Source organism: Lethenteron reissneri, unplaced genomic scaffold (assembly GCF_015708825.2).
Source record: "Lethenteron reissneri isolate LAM-NWPU_2019-01 unplaced genomic scaffold, ASM1570882v1 scaffold_1653, whole genome shotgun sequence".
In the NCBI taxonomy this organism is placed as follows: domain Eukaryota; kingdom Metazoa; phylum Chordata; class Hyperoartia; order Petromyzontiformes; family Petromyzontidae; genus Lethenteron; species Lethenteron reissneri.
The window spans coordinates 29,352-47,047 of NW_026891392.1; the positions used below are offsets into that span (position 1 = coordinate 29,352).

At 49.8% G+C, this 17,696-nt stretch overlaps 1 protein-coding gene across 1 annotated transcript; it reads right to left on the minus strand.

The window, feature by feature from the left end:
• Nucleotides 1-5,156: 5,156 nt before the first annotated feature.
• On the minus strand, nt 5,157-13,682 carry LOC133339206 (actin, cytoplasmic 2-like). The gene is made up of 6 exons (XM_061547357.1): nt 13,549-13,682; nt 10,412-10,568; nt 9,366-9,605; nt 7,304-7,742; nt 6,862-7,043; nt 5,157-6,565 (listed from the first exon to the last, which is right to left on the minus strand). The coding sequence occupies exons 2-6, from the start codon at nt 10,535-10,537 to the stop codon at nt 6,422-6,424; spliced, it is 1,131 nt and encodes a 376-aa protein (XP_061403341.1). The 5' UTR covers nt 10,538-10,568; nt 13,549-13,682; the 3' UTR covers nt 5,157-6,421.
• Between the last annotated feature and the right edge of the window lie 4,014 nt (nt 13,683-17,696).

The window sequence follows — 17,696 nt, forward strand, 5'->3', positions numbered from 1 at the left end:
AATAATACTCCATCGGCGTCTTGAAGACCTTTAACCATCATCTTGTAGCGGAACGTGTTGTTTGTCTTCTCTTTGGTGGGGGCTATGATTATAGGGATTAACAGGCAATAAAACCGGATTTTTGGCCATCTGAGATGATCGTTTTTAAATCCTTTATATTAAGTTCGCTTGCTTGCTTGCTTGCGTGTTTGCGTGCTTGCTTGCTTACGACCGTGCAAATATTTCGGTCGTTTTTTTAACCCACTTCCCGTGATCCAATCGAGCTGACATTTTGCACACAGACTCGTTGTGCGAGACAATTAATGTTCGTGAAAATTTTTTTCCAAACATTTTACACTGTTTAGGGAAAACAAATTAAATATTTAATTACCAATTGCTTAATGGGGGCAGACAATCATCTGACCCATAGGTGGCAGCCATCTCAAGCCAGAGGACGAGAGGACTCTCGCCGCCACGCATATAAAGGATTTATAGTGAAAAACTTTGTTTTTACGGGTTATACTTATTTTTATTAAAACCGTGAAAAACCCGATGGAAAAAAACCCGCTGCTGCCAGCCTTGGCCACCACCAACAGCAATCAGGAGCAGCAGCCGCCGCCAATCGCCGCTAATTGGTGGTGACGTCACCGCCAATCGCCGCTAATTGGCGGTGACGTCTCCGCGGCGCTTGTGCCAGGCCAGGTGCACTCTGAGGCCACGTGAAGTGTCGAATGCTCGCTGCTGACAGGAGGTCACTTGGACAGACCCAGGTGCCACGGGTTGACTGACTGAGACGACTGGCAGATGCACCAGCTGTGCTCCCTATTTGTGCCAACTTGCTGGATTTTATCCGCCCGGCGCTCGGCTCGTTGTTGTGAGCGTCGCTCCTCTGCCCTCCATTGTTGTTGGAGGGCGATTTCCTCCAACTGGCCAGAAGCAGCGTCCTTCACGAGCCTCCTCCATAGAGGCCGATCTTGACAGCGCTGGTATCAGTTTTCGGCATGTCCACTCAGCTCCACATCCTCCTGTGCCGTAGCAGTCAATTTCTTTTCCAACTCGTGTCGCGCCCGTTTAGCCCCCTCTATCCGGCCAAACAAAAGCAGCTTGGGCATGCGGTGGCTGGGAATGCGGGCTACATGACCCAGACAACGCAGCCTTGCCCGCCGGAGGAGCTCACTGGTGGGAATGTGTCTAGATCTTTCAAGGATTTGTGAGCTCCTCACACAATCCAGCCTGACCGCCGATGAGCGAGTGACTTCGGTGAATTGGTGAGTGCTATAGATCATCAATCCTGTGTTTTTACCCAAAAAAGTTGGAGCTGTGTCTTTTAACCGGGGTTGTGTAATGTGTATGTGCGTGCATGCCAGATCCGTGTAACTTTACTGACACCGGGCACAAGTTTGGAGCGCGTTTTACTTCCTGGGACTTTTTTCTACAATCTGGAGAATCCCGTATTTGAGATTCCCTTCGTGTTGCTCCGAGGCTCATGGAGAAACACGACTGTGTGTGCTGGACACTGTATCGGACGAGTGAGTACAGACAAGACCGACCTAACGAGAATTACTCGCAAAGTCAAATGTCACATTTAATTTTGGTGACAAGAGTTGCACGTCAAACGTGAAATCAAATGTCCCACGACAACATAATGGCGACTCGCACGTTTGGAAAAATCTGGTGATGTTTTCGGAATTTCCGCTGCGTGGTCTGAAGTTTGACGTGTTACATATTATTATTACTATGTATTAGTCATCATATACTTCTGGTTTTAATCAAAATAATCTATGCCTCGAGTTTCATGGCTGGCTGCTGGCTGGGCTCTTCTCCACTGCAACAATAACTCTGTTGTCAGTGGCTACCGGCCGTTGCCACCGGAACTAGCTGGGTAAGGGGCCGTCCATAAATGACGTCACGCGATTTTGGACGATGTTTTACCCCCCCGCCTCGTCACACGGCATCACAAAAAGTCAGACCCCCCCCCTCAAATATGACGTCACAAAGCTCTGCCCCCCCCCAAAACCATATTTCCATTTTGAAAATAAAACCTGCCTCAAATCGCTTAACTATTGTCATTGTAGTGCGTATTTAATGTGGCGCTGCACTCTGATGTTGTCGGAGTGTTGTTATAACAATTAGTGTTGTTATAACAATTATATATAATTATTTAAAGTTGCGCATTTTGATGTGACGCCACATTTCTCAACCCCCCCCCCCTCGTCACACATCGTCACAAATGTCTAACCCCCCCCCCCCCCTAGGTGCGTGACGTAATTTATGGACGGCCCCTAACTGGCTACACGGAATTATCCGTTTAAGAAATAAACATTGCATTGAATTAAATTGGCGGAAAAACAAGTTCGGACGACATGTACTGGATAGGAACACGGAAGAAACGGGGGTAACGAACACAGACAACTTGCCACGGTTAATTTACAATTGTCCTTACGTTTCAATTTGTGCTCCTATTCATGTAATTCTTTCCCCAGAATATTATTATTTAAATCCTAGATCATGGAAAAACAAACCTCACAATACTGATTATCTTAGCATTTTATTATTAAATAAGATAACGGATTATGAGAAGAGCGTGGCAATGACAGCTGTCTGTCACTTTCCATTGCATTTCCGCAACGAGTTCTCTACTCGTAGTCAGACAATGTCGTTTTTTGTTCAATGCAGCCCCAGTAAACCATCCCTGCCCATGGAGCGTGCTGGCTCCTGTGGTACCAGCCGTGCCATGCAGGCCCTATAAACCCTTCCCATTGAACGCGCCTCGCCTTTTTGGCAGGGTCGCCGTTGTAAAATGAATCATTGGCTCAATGGACCTAACACGAACTAAACTAACTCATACTGAAGCATTATACAACAACGTATATAAGTAGGGCAACACGTCTCGAGAAAGCAATACAGAACTTGACACTGACGCCGTTCTGAGTGACGACAATCAACCTCCAAGCGCCGTAATATTAAGGGGAACCCACAGAGTGATGGTTCTTAACCTGGGGGTGCACGCACTCCCTTGGGGGGTGCGAGATGCCCTTCCTTGGGATGCGAGACGTGGGAAGATTTAAAAAAAAGTAAATCATTCAAACACAAATTAAGCACGGACAAGTAGGTACAACTACTTTGTTTCATGAAACTTATGTTTGTATTAACATTATAACATGTTAACGATTGGGAACCAAAGGGGTGCAAGGCTCAACTAAAGGTTAAGAACCAGTGCCATAGAGCATAGGCGCACAGTACAGTATAACATTTGGATATTTTTATACTCTTTGGTTCTTTCGGTAAAGTCACGTAGGTATAAAATAAATCACGACGTTTCGGGCGCAACACAAGCGTCCATCATCAGGTGGGAAAATATGACGGACGCTTGTGTTGCGCCCGAAACGTCGTGATTTATTTTATACCTACGTGACTTTACCGAAAGAACCAAAGAGTATGGATTCCTGCAGTCACGAAAGCTTCAAATTAAGATTTTGATATTTTGTTGTTGAAACTGTACCTGCGTTGGCCAGCACGTGGCTCGGATAGAGGCCTCTACCACCTGTGTAGGCGTGGCTATCACTCAGCCACAGACGATCCAGGCTCCACCCTGCTGAGATTGGTGGTGGTGGTGACGATGTTGATGATGTATTGTCAATGTTTTCAATGATGGCTCGTATCACAACTGCAGCCACGCAGTGGTTGCCTTTCCATTAATTGTATGCAATGAATGCACCATATCAGAAGAGGCGATTAAACCATCTTTGAGAAGGATATAAAAGTGGTGGTTGGGTGGGGGGCTTGCCTTACCGTTCATTGCTCTGCATCTTACGTTCCGCACGTATGTTGAACTTCTTTCGCACCGTACATAGCCAACCGTGCAAATCGGAAGTGCACCAACACATGGGCCCCTTGTGAAAGGAATGAAATGTACCCCCTCGCCCCCCCCATCTTTGTAGTGTGGGACCTGCCCCTCAACAGCCCCGGGTCAGTTGCACCACCCGTCCCAATCGATAGCCTTGCGACCGTCCAAACATACGAGTCACCATAAAAGCAAGTCTTTGGGTCTAAGCAAATCGATGGGCGTTCGTGGCTATATACACACGTCAGTATTGGCGCAAGTCTGTGGGCATCTGTAAGCATGTGCAAAAGTCCAACTTTACTCTTGTCGATTCCAAACACGTTGTACGGCATGCACACGAAACACAATGGATTTAAACGTTGTGTAATTAATCTCAATGTAGATGCCACTGGTTCTTCACGTTCTGCAGATGAAGATGCCACCACCATCTATTGTGCAGCGGTTGAACTTACGACTCTTGATCCGAACAGGCAGTTGAACATGAACAGGTTTTTTTCTCGCATCTCTGAAAGTTAGGAAGTCGAGTTCCTGTACAAGTTTCTGGATCCCCATACGAACCGTTGGCAATGTGCACAAGTATTTTGTGCTTTAAGGAAACCTATGGGTCTCAATGCACGCCTGCGGGTGCCCATTTATATCCATGGGTGTATGGCAGTGGGCCTCAAATGGGCCACGGTGCAAGGGATGAAATGGCTCCCACCTTGTCCAATAATTTCCCTTGCTCTTCACAGCCTGGCAGTGTGGGCACCTCTGGTGCAGTTAGTGTCTGTACACTTCAATATTTATGCCGACCCACTATGGCTGCTATGAATTCCCACATGACAAGCTCAGAGCTATCATTTGTGGCCGGGTCACTTGTGAAAAAGCCAATAGATGTCGCTAAAATATTTTCTCAGGCAACACCCACGTGCTTACCCTTTATATACTTCGCACTCCTATCGTGTTTTTGTATTGTTGTTGTAACTTTTCAATCCGCCCCCAACTGGACATCTGAAAAAAAGCTTTATTAGCTCAGATTCCACCAATATAAAGATCGATTCCTCATATAGCCTTAGGGCAAGTGCTTGTTAATGGGCACGTATGAAGGCCGGCACAGCACAGTGGGTGGCCAACACGATACCTCGCCACTTATTTTAAAAAAATGGGGATGTTTAGGCACATCAGGTACTCATGAAGGTAGTCAACCACGAAGAGGCCCAAGACCAGTTCAGATAAGCCACCACTTCGTTGGTGGCCACGAGTGGAAATTGAACTTGGGTCGATGGTTTTGTAGTGCAGCATGACAACCACAAGACTTCAACTCCCCACACCATTTCACAACACGCAACGTAAATCTTTGCAAACGTTTATTATTTCCAACTTACAATTTGCATAGTCTCATGCACTGGAGCATTGGTCAGACAAAGAATCTCATGGTTTCCGCAGTCAAATTTTACAATACACGTTTAAAGGCGAGTAACAAAAAATAACTTTCGGCTACAAAAATGTACATCAGGTTTTTTTAGGATTCAAAACAAAAACCAAGAAAATAAAACAAATTTGGAGCTGCTCACATTGACAGTCGGGCGGGGGGGTACCTACAGAGGGCTGCTCAGTGGATGGGAGGGGGGGGGGCAATTTGCCCCCCTGGTTCTTGAAAGGGGCCTCCCCCTTAAAGTGGCACTGCCACCCCCAAACCTCACCCCACCCCCATGAACCTCTGGGCAGCCCTGGCTATGCGTGACGTTGCCCAAACAGCAGGTTCATAAACATTCAACAGGGAGATGAATTTGCATTTACTACAACTTAAATACTAATTCAAATAATAACAAATAAGAATAACAGATAATAAAACAAAGACACAGCTTTACAAAAATCGTATTGATGATCGGTCATCGTCAGCTGGCATCGCCATTCCTCTCACGCTCGCTAGGGGTTGCCACCTCCCGGGTTCCAACCAGGATGGGTACACCACGGGAGGAAGAATAATAAGCGCATCAACGCTGCACGTGGATGTGTCGTCACAGAGTGCTGCGTTGTTGGTTGCGATGCAACCGACAAACCTGGACGTTTAATGTTCCGGGGACTGCTACCAACCCCACTCCACCCCCAACCCATAAAATGGATCAATGGTCCTGGTAAAGATTTGTTTTTAAACCAGGATAGGTGGCAACCCTATCTCCAACAGGCCTCCCTAACACCCCCCCCCCCCGCCCACATTTAAAAAAAGCAGCGAGTTGATTTGGACTACCACGATCTGCTGGCATTGTCAGGAGTGGGTAGAGGGGATACGATGGGGGTGGGGCAGTGGAAAGGGCAGTTTCCAGTAACATTTTTTGGCAGAGACGAAAAACCCTCAAAACGGCAGCCAAACCGCCAGCCACCAACTTTCCACCAAATCTGCGGTTGTCACTTTTCCCCCCACTTTAAAAAGCAAAAGCGAAAAAACCATTTCGGCAGAAAGTTTTTTTTTCCCGTCACAATGTCAAATTGGGTGCCGGGGGCCAAAGGGGGAGGGGGATGGAGCGGGTGAGGGGGGGGCGTTGCGTTTGGAGAGATTAGGGGGGGGGGGGAAATAACAGGATGGGTGGCTCTTTGGTCCGCTGTGGCGGTGCCCGTCTAGAAGCACTTGCGGTGGACGATGGAGGGCCCAGACTCGTCGTACTCCTGCTTGCTGATCCACATCTGCTGGAAGGTGGACAGCGACGCCAGGATCGAGCCTCCGATCCACACGGAGTACTTGCGCTCGGGGGGAGCGATGATCTGCGAGAGAAAGAGACAGCGGCACGGCAAGCAGCGGTTAGCGATTGGTCCAATCGGCACATTCGGGATTCTCGCCACCGTTTAGAATGAGATGCAAGGAGGGGGGGGGGGTGTACGGCAACGTTGCTTATGATGGGACCAGCTGGGCACAGAGGTGCAGACAAGTACGTGGAGTGGTACTGCAGCAGAGAGCCACGCGATCGATCGGCATTGGGCCCCCCCTCCCGGTGCACAGAATGGAATCAAGCCCCCCACATCCCCAGCACGAGTCTCCAGGGGTCAGGGGTCAGTAGTACCTTGATCTTCATCGTCGGGGGCGCCAGGGCAGTCACCTCCTTCTGCATGCGGTCGGCGATGCCAGGGTACATGGTGGAGCCTCCGGACAGCACGGTGTTGGCGTACAGGTCCTTGCGGATGTCCACGTCGCACTTCATGATCGAGTTGTACGTCGTCTCGTGGATGCCGGCAGACTCCATGCCTGTGTGGCGAGAGACGGGGAAGGACACACGCAAGCAGGGTTGAGACTCGAGAACGCAGCGCAAAAAAATAAATGTCATAGCCTCATGTGGTCCACCAAGTCAAATTGGAACTGCTCTAGGGTCCGAGCTCGCTTTCCTTGCTTGGGAGGCATCAAAATCTACAGCTCTGATGAGACCAGCAATAGGAGGGGAGGGGAGCAGGGGGGTTTAGTGGGCACACACAAACTCCATCCACTGCCGGCCTGAAGGCCCAGCTCACCGAGGAAGGACGGCTGGAAGAGAGCCTCGGGGCAGCGGAAGCGCTCGTTGCCGATGGTGATGACCTGCCCGTCGGGCAGCTCGTAGCTCTTCTCGAGCGACGAGGACGACGCGGCGGTGGCCATCTCCTGCTCGAAGTCGAGCGCCACGTAGCAGAGCTTCTCCTTGATGTCGCGCACGATCTCACGCTCGGCCGTCGTGGTGAACGAGTAGCCGCGCTCCGTCAGGATCTTCATCAGGTAGTCGGTGAGGTCGCGACCGGCCAGGTCGAGGCGCATGATGGCGTGGGGCAGCGCGTAGCCCTCGTAGATGGGCACCGTGTGCGACACGCCGTCACCAGAGTCCATCACGATGCCGGTGGTGCGGCCGGACGCGTACAGAGACAGCACGGCCTGGATGGCCACGTACATGGCCGGGGTGTTGAAGGTCTCGAACATGATCTGTGTGGGGGAGGGAGGAGAGAGAGGAGACCTTTGTTAGAATGCGCAAAAAATTGATCGAGATCAGCGTACGAGTTTTTGGTCGCAAATTTACTACGACGTCGACGAAACTGAACGGCGTCAGCAAGCCCCCACGTCCTGTTCGGCTTGGTCCTCCGCCAGGCAGGTTGATTGCCCGAGGTTTCCCTCCCACGTTGTACGAACTCACGGATTGGCCGAAAAACACCTTCAAATTACAAAAAACCCAAACGCAGTAGGACTCGCCTGATAAAAAGTCCTACGACTCAATGGCTTTCCTGGATAAATACCGGCCAAGTAAATTCCTGACTGTGCTGTTGATTTCCTTAGTGCAATGCCGAACCGTGTCCACCAGGTGGCGAGACAACTCTGCTGTTAGCGTCGTTGTGAACACGCTGGGTTGTCGGTTTAAAAAAAAAAACTGATTTTTTTTTAAACGGCTCAAACTATTGGTTATAAATTAACTGTAAAAAAATCAAGCGTCATTTGTGGAGAACAAGATGGAAAAAGCAGACAAACACGGCTCTCCTCACATATCTCGCCACAAAAATCTATAAAGGATTTTCTTATACCGCTTCATGGGAGTGCATTTCAGGAGCAAGCAAAACTCTGGACCGGTTTCGACATGCAGCATCTCATCAGCAGAGCCTCGGGTTGTAAATAAATAATGATCAATACTATAGGCCGTTCGGTTCCTTCTGCTAAAAAAAAAAGACTTTAGACTGTACAATTAAAGTTTTTGCGAGTGCCGACAGCCGGCCAAGTCCAAAACATGTGACGGAGTTAAAAAAAATGACATTAGATTACTGGGCAATTTGCAAAACCCATGCGTAACGTAGTTCCCCCCCCCCCACCCTCAAGATCGGAGGCACAAACGTTGCAATTGTTCACAGCAAGGTCCCGTCCACTCGAGGTTAGTCAAGAGAATGACAAAACGCACACGAGGAGAAGGGCACGAGTAAAGTTAAAGGAGATGGATGCACACGGCAAACAAAGGAGGCAAACAACATTGAACAATCAACAGCAGGCAAATCAAAGTGGGGAAAATGAAACCTTGATGTAGAAAGGTAGGCCACAGTCAGCCTGGAATCTGCAGAGACCCAAAGAGGTAATAAGGAACAAGAACAATGATCAGTTGCGGATGGGTCTGCACACAGCCCCCTGCCCGATCTACTGCTGGATGAGGGCCTCCTCATAATCATGTTAGGGTTCATCACTTCCATCACGCTGCTCAGTGGGAGTTGGCGACGGCAACGCAGGAGCATGGAAGCTCTACACAGTACTGCCCACAAAGCCTGCGTCCAACTATGACAAAACTCCTCATTTTGCAAGCCTAGAAAGGCCACAAAAAATGGCAGTAGGGAACACCCGGAGCATCCATGTGGAGGGCATAGGCCAGGGTAGTTCCTACATAGCATTCTTTTCGTGGCAAAGAATAATTGCTGATCGGCCAATTCAAAGGGAGACCTGGGATCTGCCAAAAGTGGGCGTATGAAAAAATGGGCTATTTGCCACCTTGCATTCTTCATCTGGGCCTACCAGGGGGAACCTCAGGACGGCCCCTGGTACCACTGTCAATCCAGTCAAAAACTCCCCTGGGCTCACCTGGGTCATCTTTTCACGGTTGGCCTTGGGGTTGAGGGGGGCCTCAGTGAGCAGGACCGGGTGCTCCTCGGGTGCCACGCGCAGCTCGTTGTAGAAGGTGTGGTGCCAGATCTTCTCCATGTCGTCCCAGTTGGTGACAATGCCGTGCTCGATGGGGTACTTGAGGGTAAGGATACCACGCTTGCTCTGTGCCTCGTCACCCACGTACGAGTCCTTCTGGCCCATGCCAACCATCACGCCCTGTAGGGAGGGAGGAAAACACGACACGCACACGGTGAGGATTTGGGTAAGAAGCGTTTGAGGGTATTTGGGGAATTGGATTTGATGCATGGGGATACCGGGGCGTTCTGCAGAGGGTGGAGCATTGAGCGATTATAATTTATTATAGCTATTGTATTGCCGCTCTAAAGTGGAGGTTGGTGGTCTTTGAAGACATCCTACCTCTAGCCCTATGTGCCCTGCTCACCGCTACCACTGCTGTACACCCACAACCCAAACCCTGTCCGAGGAGAGGTAGGGGGTCTAAAGGGCATGGGCAGGTACCCGAGGAAGGGGTGGAGCGCCTAAGGCGGAAGGGGCTGGGTCTACAAAAGGTGAATTTGTCGATTTAAGTTAAAGTAGAATCAAATACGTGCACCAGGAAGCTGCTTAACTTTAGTGATGCAGATGTTGCGGGCAAACTGGCATCCTTCAAAATTGCAGAGGAAAGTCTTGGGGGCTGAGAGTGTAGGCGCATGGACCATGGGGTGTGTGGGCTAAGTGGGTGGACAAATTAATGTGTGTGGATGGGGCGAGGGAGTAAGTGTTGGTGACGGCGTGAAAGTGCCTGTGCATGCACATGCCTGAGCGTGTGTAGGCTGGCGGGTGGGGTTCAGCGTTAAGTGTGCGAGTTTGCCAAGTGTGGGCGGATGGTTGAATGGGCGAGAGAAAGTGCGTGGCTGGGCGTGTGAGAGCTAATTCGCAGCAAGGGCACTTAGTGGGTGGACTGGTTGGGCGAGGGAGCAATCCAGCAGGCCAGATTTTTGGGGGTGAGGAAGAGTCCTCACCTGGTGGCGGGGTCGCCCCACGATGGATGGGAAGACTGCACGGGGTGCGTCGTCCCCGGCAAAGCCGGCCTTGCACATGCCGGAGCCGTTGTCCACCACGAGCGCTGCGATCTCATCGTCCATCATAGTGCCGGTTGATCGGTGCTAACCACAAGAGCTGTGTGGACACAAACACAATGGAAAACATGATAAGCATTTGTTGCAAATGGATGGATAACCAAAAACGCAAAGATGCCATGCATAGACTTAAGGCTATTGGTGAAAGTCCTGTTTGGGAGCAGCTGTGAATGCCGGCACACGAGGGCGTGGGTGGCCATCACTTCCCGTCTGCCTACTGGCGATGTTGTTGGCACATTGCTCGAGTTGAGTACTCATTTGAGGCCGAGTCAACCCAGTGGAGGCCCAGGATCTGGTCAGATAATCGGTCACCGATGTTGGCCGCGAGTGAGATTCGAACTCGGGTTGCCGGAATCGGTATAATGCACTTTTTTTAAAATCCAGTTTTCATGCCTGTGGATATAAACTAATTTGCCGATGTAGTTTGTAACCACCGGGCAAGCGGCTACACGATACCGATTAAACTCAAGAGGTTGTTTAAAAAAATAGAAATCACATGATAAATTTGCATACTAAAAAACGGCACTGTTTAAAAATCACTGTACACTGAAGCAATTATGGTGTTAACGAATGATACCCGGCGATTAGACGACCTAACCATTAAGTTGCAATCGCTACTTTAAATATATTTAATTTATAAACGGCCACCATGAGCAAAAGGGTTAGCGGCAGTTATTTTAGATTTCCTTTAAAAAAAAGGAAACATCACCGATTAATGCGTAAAGCTTTTTTTATCACATGCCGTATTTGATGTATACACCGGTGGGAGCACGAATAAAACAAAATCTACAGCTGGAATTATTTCGTTTAAAAAAAAAATCGTAGTCCACCAACTCGTGGTCGACTACTCGGGGGGCCTTGACAAAAGGGCGGGAAACCGCCTCCAGGCGACGCCCAGTGGTGACGTCACCAAGCCCCGCCCACCACGTCACGTGTTGTCCAAACGAGTCGAATAATCGAACCCGATAATCGGCGGAACGGCATTGTTCGAATTATAATAATCAGCCCCCTCGTATATAGTTACACGACAATACCGTCGACCGAACTAAATAAACGTCAACGCCCCGTGGTGAAAAGCATTTACTAATAATCATAAATTCGCCCAACTATTTAAATTAACTCTCGTTTGGTAAAAATGGGATTTTATTTTACATATCTAATTATTAGGCTTCTCGAAGTATCAAGGGCCACTGTTCAAAACGTCACCCATTTATATAGATTCCGAAGTCTACACGGCATGGATAATTTGTCATCTGTTAAACACCGACATCGCCACAGCATCGCAATCCCCCACAAAAGACGTTTAAATTAAAACATCGATCAATAATACTTTACCCCCAACACGAATGAATAGGCAAACGCACAAAATGGAGAAAACCCTCCCACGTGGTCACGCGGTTCAATTTTTGTATCGAGCAGCTTTGGGGTGCGGTCGCAGAGCCGTGAGCCAATGGGAGCGCAGCGTCTCGTTGTGCCCTTATATGGTAACAATGGGTCACAGCCACGCCCGAAACGTCGAAGGGGAACACCCCCCACCCCAACCCACCCCAACACTTGAGGCTCAAAAAAAAAAAGCTTATGGATCTCATTAGCGGAACTCAAACCCAAAACCCATTCCTAACATTTTATATTGATTATTATTGTTGCACAACCACGAACAACGCCCCGAAACTGGGGCGGATCGAGGTTTGTAGAGCCGTTGAAGGTTCGTACAATATAATTGGTGGCTTTCATTAACAGACGAATTTGGTAGCGGATATCATTACCACCCCACCCCTTCTTCGCCTTTACTTCCTTCTGCTAGATTCGAATTGCAAGTAGCAATGTCTGCTCCATCGTCTAAACAACCGCCATAAAATCTGCCTTCCAAGTCTCACCTTCGTGGCACAAAGTCGACACGTCTTTTTAAAAAAAATTTAAAATGGACCGCCATCACGGTCTCACCACAAGCAACCATCATAATCCGTCTGGCTTTCGGGGCTTACAAATTCACCGTTACTGGGGGATGGGGTGGAGTGGAGTGGTGAGGTTTGGAGTCCAGCAAAATCAATATTTGCCAAGAAAAAAAACGGTTGGAAGCAAAGTCCTGGCTATTGGTTACCGGAATAAAGATGGTGGGGGGAGGGCATGTCTGCCTCTGGGGTTGGCAGGGAGAGTAGGGCGAGGCTGGGGGGCTGGGTGGATGGGTGGGGAGACAGCGCCCCCCCCCCCGCCCCACATCTGTAGGGAGCAAGCGAGCGGCTCCTCCACCCGGCACGGAGACGTGACCGGCATTGTAATCGCGCTCGGTGCCATCTGCACTGCGCACAGAATCCGTCCAATCGGGAGGCGCCCGGGCTGGGTGCCCTTCACGGACACACCGACCGCGTGGCACCAGAATTCATCAATTTCACAATCGTCGCCATCAGCAGCAGCAGCAACTGCTGCTGATATTGCTATGGCATTGGCAGTTGCGCAAGCGGCCATCGAAAGATTTAACGGTTTCATCGGCATATTTAAGTGGGGGCATCACTTAGCGTTCGCGTAATCGTGGGCTGCCATCATCGCTAGCCGCAGGATAAGCAGCAAATATATTTTCACGCGTTCCCGATGCACTCGTTCGATCAGAACACCGATTTTTATGGAATGCAAGAAGCCGGACGAAAGATTTCATCGATTAAATCGAGCGAGTTAAGAACGTTTATCTTTTAGAAAGCGTCAATTGCATGCGTACGCGTTTAGACGGAAATATAACACTACACCAGACGCAATTCAATCGGGAAAAGAAACAAAAATCATTTCAGGCAGGCGAGCAGACAGGACAATCGAACCGAGAAGCCGGATGGCCAAACGGATAGCCAGCCAGAGAGAAAGACACGCAGGTATAATTAGGACGGATAATCCGACAGACGGGCCAGATATAATCCGACACATAGCAGCAAGCGGACTTGGAATGATAATAAAAACACACAGGCAAAACGATTGTCGCAAGGCAATTTAGGCATTCGAGAGAAGGGAGCGGCTCAGATTTGGCGTCTCACCGTGATGAGAAGTAGGTGCGGCAGGTCCGTGCGAGCGGATCGAGTGGGAAGAGCGCTGGGTGATGCGGCTTTGTGTCGCACGCGCTTTTAAAGAGGCGACCGGGCTTACGAGGCTGCATAAATACCTCCTTATACGGGCATGCATAGCCAGCAGCTCTCCCCATTGGATATTGAATCTCCACATTGCTAAACTAACCCCAAGTCACCCTCCCTTCTCCCTTCCCCCACCCCCCACCGCCTTTACCACCGCACACACGCACACGCATCCCTCCCACCACACTTCTTCTCTTCCTCTTCCTCCTCCCCCCCCCATCACACACTCACGCAAAGGCAAAGGTTCCCCGTAAAGGCTGGCACAGACTGTTGGGGCAAGTGCTGTTAGCGAGCACCTATGAAGGCCAGAACGGCACGCGAGGGGGTGGGTGGCCAGCACCACGCCCGGCCGCCTTTGTGTCTCCATAGTGGCGATGTTTTACGCACCGCACCAGGTACTCATTTGAGGCTGAGTCGACCTAGGCGTGGCCCAGAACCGATTCAGATAATTGTCACTGGTGTTGGCCGTTAGTGGGAATCAAGCTCGGGTCGCCGGGTTTGTAGCGCAGCGCGCTAACCGCTACACTACCGCTCCCCACATACACACACAAGCATGCACACACACAGGCACACACACAAGCACGCACACACAAGCATGCACACACACACAAGCACGCACACACACAGGCGCACACACACACACAAGCATGCACACACAAGCATGCACACACAAGCACGCACACACACAAGCATGCACACACAAGCACGCACACACACAAGCATGCACACACAAGCACGCACACACACAAGCATGCACACACAAGCACGCACACACACACTCACAACTGTCACCCTTCTCCCTCCCCACATCAACAGCACTGCCACGCCTGACACCCCACGAGACTCGAAACACCCCCCCCCCCACCAAAACAAAGACAAAGGCCCCCTGTATTGCCTGCGATTGTTATTGAGGGCAAGTGCAGTTAGCGAGCACCTTCGAAGGCCATAACGACACGCGCTCTCAAAGGGATGTTGATTCGTCTTGCGTTCCATCACTGCTCCTGAACACAGACCCAGAGGTCCAAATGCGCCAAACAGCCAGCAACACGCAGCACTTTTCAGCTTGCGATGGATGAGAGTTAAACGCGTTCCTTGAATTTTGTTTTGCTAATACCATGCACCGGCCTGCCTCTTGTCTCCCCGGTGTTGATGTGCTTGACACATTGCAATTGGGATGACACGTATCGGAAGTGCATTGGGAAACAGAAAAGAGGAACACGTGCATTTCAGAGAACACAGGGCAGGCTACAGACATGATCCAAACTACAGTGTTACGAGAAGTGGATTTGGGCGTCACGGCTATGATGGTGGTTGGCGGTCTAGAATAATAACGGAGTTGCAGCTCAGGGAACGGATGGGACGTCCAGCCGAAGGAGACGGAGCGATTAAATCAGTTCGTGTACTGGCGAGAGCTCGGTGAATAGTGGCATCGCAGAATCCCCCCTTTCACCAAAACGCACTGACCGGCGTGGTGAAGTATGGTCAAAGAACGCGAATGACCCACGTGGCACGGAAGAGGCCTTCATCCAGCAGTGGCTTGATCATGACTGACGATGACTACGACGACGACGCTGACGATGCGAATGAACGACATAAAAATAGTATCGTGAATCCGAATGATTCACAACAACATCACCCCATAAACCACCCATCACCACCCTACATCAACAGCACGCGTGTGCCCCCCCCCCCCACTCCCTAACATTGCTCAATCATCACCATTACCATCACTCAACCGCCCCCCCATTCACCCACCCACTCACTCTAGCATTACACGTGCACAGGACAAACCAGTTTCGTTCAACGTGCCCAGAACCCTCCGCCCTGATTATAATGGGAGTTAATATTCCGTACTGTACCGCGTATCCCGACTAAACCACTGAGCGTTAGGGGGAGCAGCTTCCATTCAGAAGGTTGACAGCCTCGCTCAAGGGAGGCGGAAGGGAAGTTGACTTCAGTGCGTTGATTATTTATTTACATTTAGCGACTGAATTACCGTTTTCTGTGTGGGTTTTTTTGCACTTGTATCGTGTTCTTTTTGTGTTCGCTCTTGTAACTTGCTGAGCCGCTCGGATTCGACATCTGTGGAAAAAGAGGTTTTATAGATCATCGGATTGTGATTGTGATTCACTCATCAGCCCACGTTGTTGGGGGGTCGATACAATTCGGGACCACGTTGCAGGGAAGTCTGCACACTGTGGTTGTCCTATGGAGAGACTCGCCCCCGCCATGGGAATGTGGGATGTCCACCAATGGCTCAGGGCTGTAATCAGGACAAGAGAAACAATGCCTCAATGCTCACTTGAGCGGCAGAAAATCACTTCGATTTTTGATTGTCTATCTGAGCAATTCGACTCACGGATTCGTTCCGTGTCTTCGCCATCGCGGTTAATGACAGCGCCTCTAGCGGTTGCAGGGGTGACATGAACCCAGTACAGCTCGCATCATTATCATGGACAGCCATCCGAATCAGAAAGGTTTTATTCGCCATGAAAGTTCGCACAGACAAGGAATTTACTATGGCAGGAAGGTGCATACATTCAACATGTAGGAATCTTAAAACTTAAATAAGTGGTATACAGTCTAACTATACTAAAGTTACACAGTCTAACTAATACTAAGGGGCTAAAATATTTTTAAAAATTTCATAAATATACAATATAAAATGTAAATTAGCCGTAAGATACAATCTTAAAATACAAAAATACAAATAGGGTAACATGTTGTAAAGATGGCAAGGTGTAATTTTGTAGATAAAATGTTAAAGTAAGTGTAAAAGTCATTTTAAACCCTTGGCCTTGCTGAAGAGGCCAACAGCGGATGGGAAGACATTGTTTTTATGACGTGAGGTTTTGGTCAGTCATGGGGGTTACTTGGTCTTACTTCACCACGCTGGTCTCAGTGCAGATTGGTGAAGTTAATGGGGGGGAGGGGGGGGCAGGACCATTCAAAACATCGCTCGCCACTGATTTTTTGCCGTATCCAGGAGTCGAGCTCAGGTCGCAGATGTTCACAGTGCAGTGCGCTAACCACTGTGCCACAATTCCACCATAGGGACGCTTCACTGAGCAGCCTCGAGCGTCTCTGTTCAGGAGGGTCCTGCCGCATTGACATGTTTGGCCAATTCCGTTCCTGTAATGGGGAGTTTGGCTTCGCGTGCGAGGAATCCGTAGCAACCGGACTGAACCCACTCCGCACGGACTGATTCACGAACCCGCTTACCCCCCACACCTTCATCGACTGGCCAGTTATCAGCTCGGGGGAGCTGAGCACTTTCGGAAATCTCTCCGTGATCCACCAGCCCTTCGGTCACTGGTGTGCGTCGCGTCGCCGCTCAGAGCACGTCATTATCATCATCAGCCATCATATATCCACTGCTGAATGAAGGCCTCGTCAAATCACCGCCTTATCTCGCGATCTTGGGAGTTACCTGTTCCTCCGGTTATAAGAGGCCCTGGAAAGTAAGGCGCACCCCATCACGTTTGCCCAGTGTCAGTACAGTTCTACAAATCTACCCACAAAGACCACTAAAAAAACAAAGATCCCCCGTATAGGCTTAACAGACTGTTTGAAACCAGTCCAGAGGTGTTTGTTTGGACTGACTCAACTCTGCCGATGAGACGCTGGATGTGGAAACCGGTCCAGAGTTTTGCTCGTACTGACTCAACTCTGCTGATAAGTTACGGATACCCAGAAGGCCATTCGGCTGATGGGATGTGAGGAGAGACTGGCGTGTCGACTGTTCTGTTGAACAAACACGTGCGGACTTGTGTGCATGACAGTCGATTTATAATCAATATTATCAATCGACTCATCGTGTTCGCGGGGGTGACACCAACACCGTCGGTGTGCAATTGTACAGCCACGTTCACCAATGCCCCGAGGCAATGAACGTGAGCAAATGCGACTCGTAAGCCCATACTTGGCCAATTCTGTGTTGGATTCATCGCGTGACGCCGTGTCTTATGTAATCTCAGGCGTGTGTCGAGACGGTAATAGGGTCACTATGGCGTGGGCGCCATCTAGGGTCACAAGCCCGGATTTGGGTTTCTCGG

Coding starts and splice junctions, on each gene's coding strand:
- LOC133339206 (XM_061547357.1), bottom strand. CDS start 10,537: ATGATGGACGATGAGATCGCAGCGCTCGTGGTGGACAACGGCTCCGGC. Junction 9,606..10,411: donor TGGGGCGACCCCGCCACCAG/GTGAGGACTCTT, acceptor CCCTCCCTACAG/GGCGTGATGGTTGGCATGGG. Junction 7,743..9,365: donor ACCGTGAAAAGATGACCCAG/GTGAGCCCAGGG, acceptor TCCCCCACACAG/ATCATGTTCGAGACCTTCAA.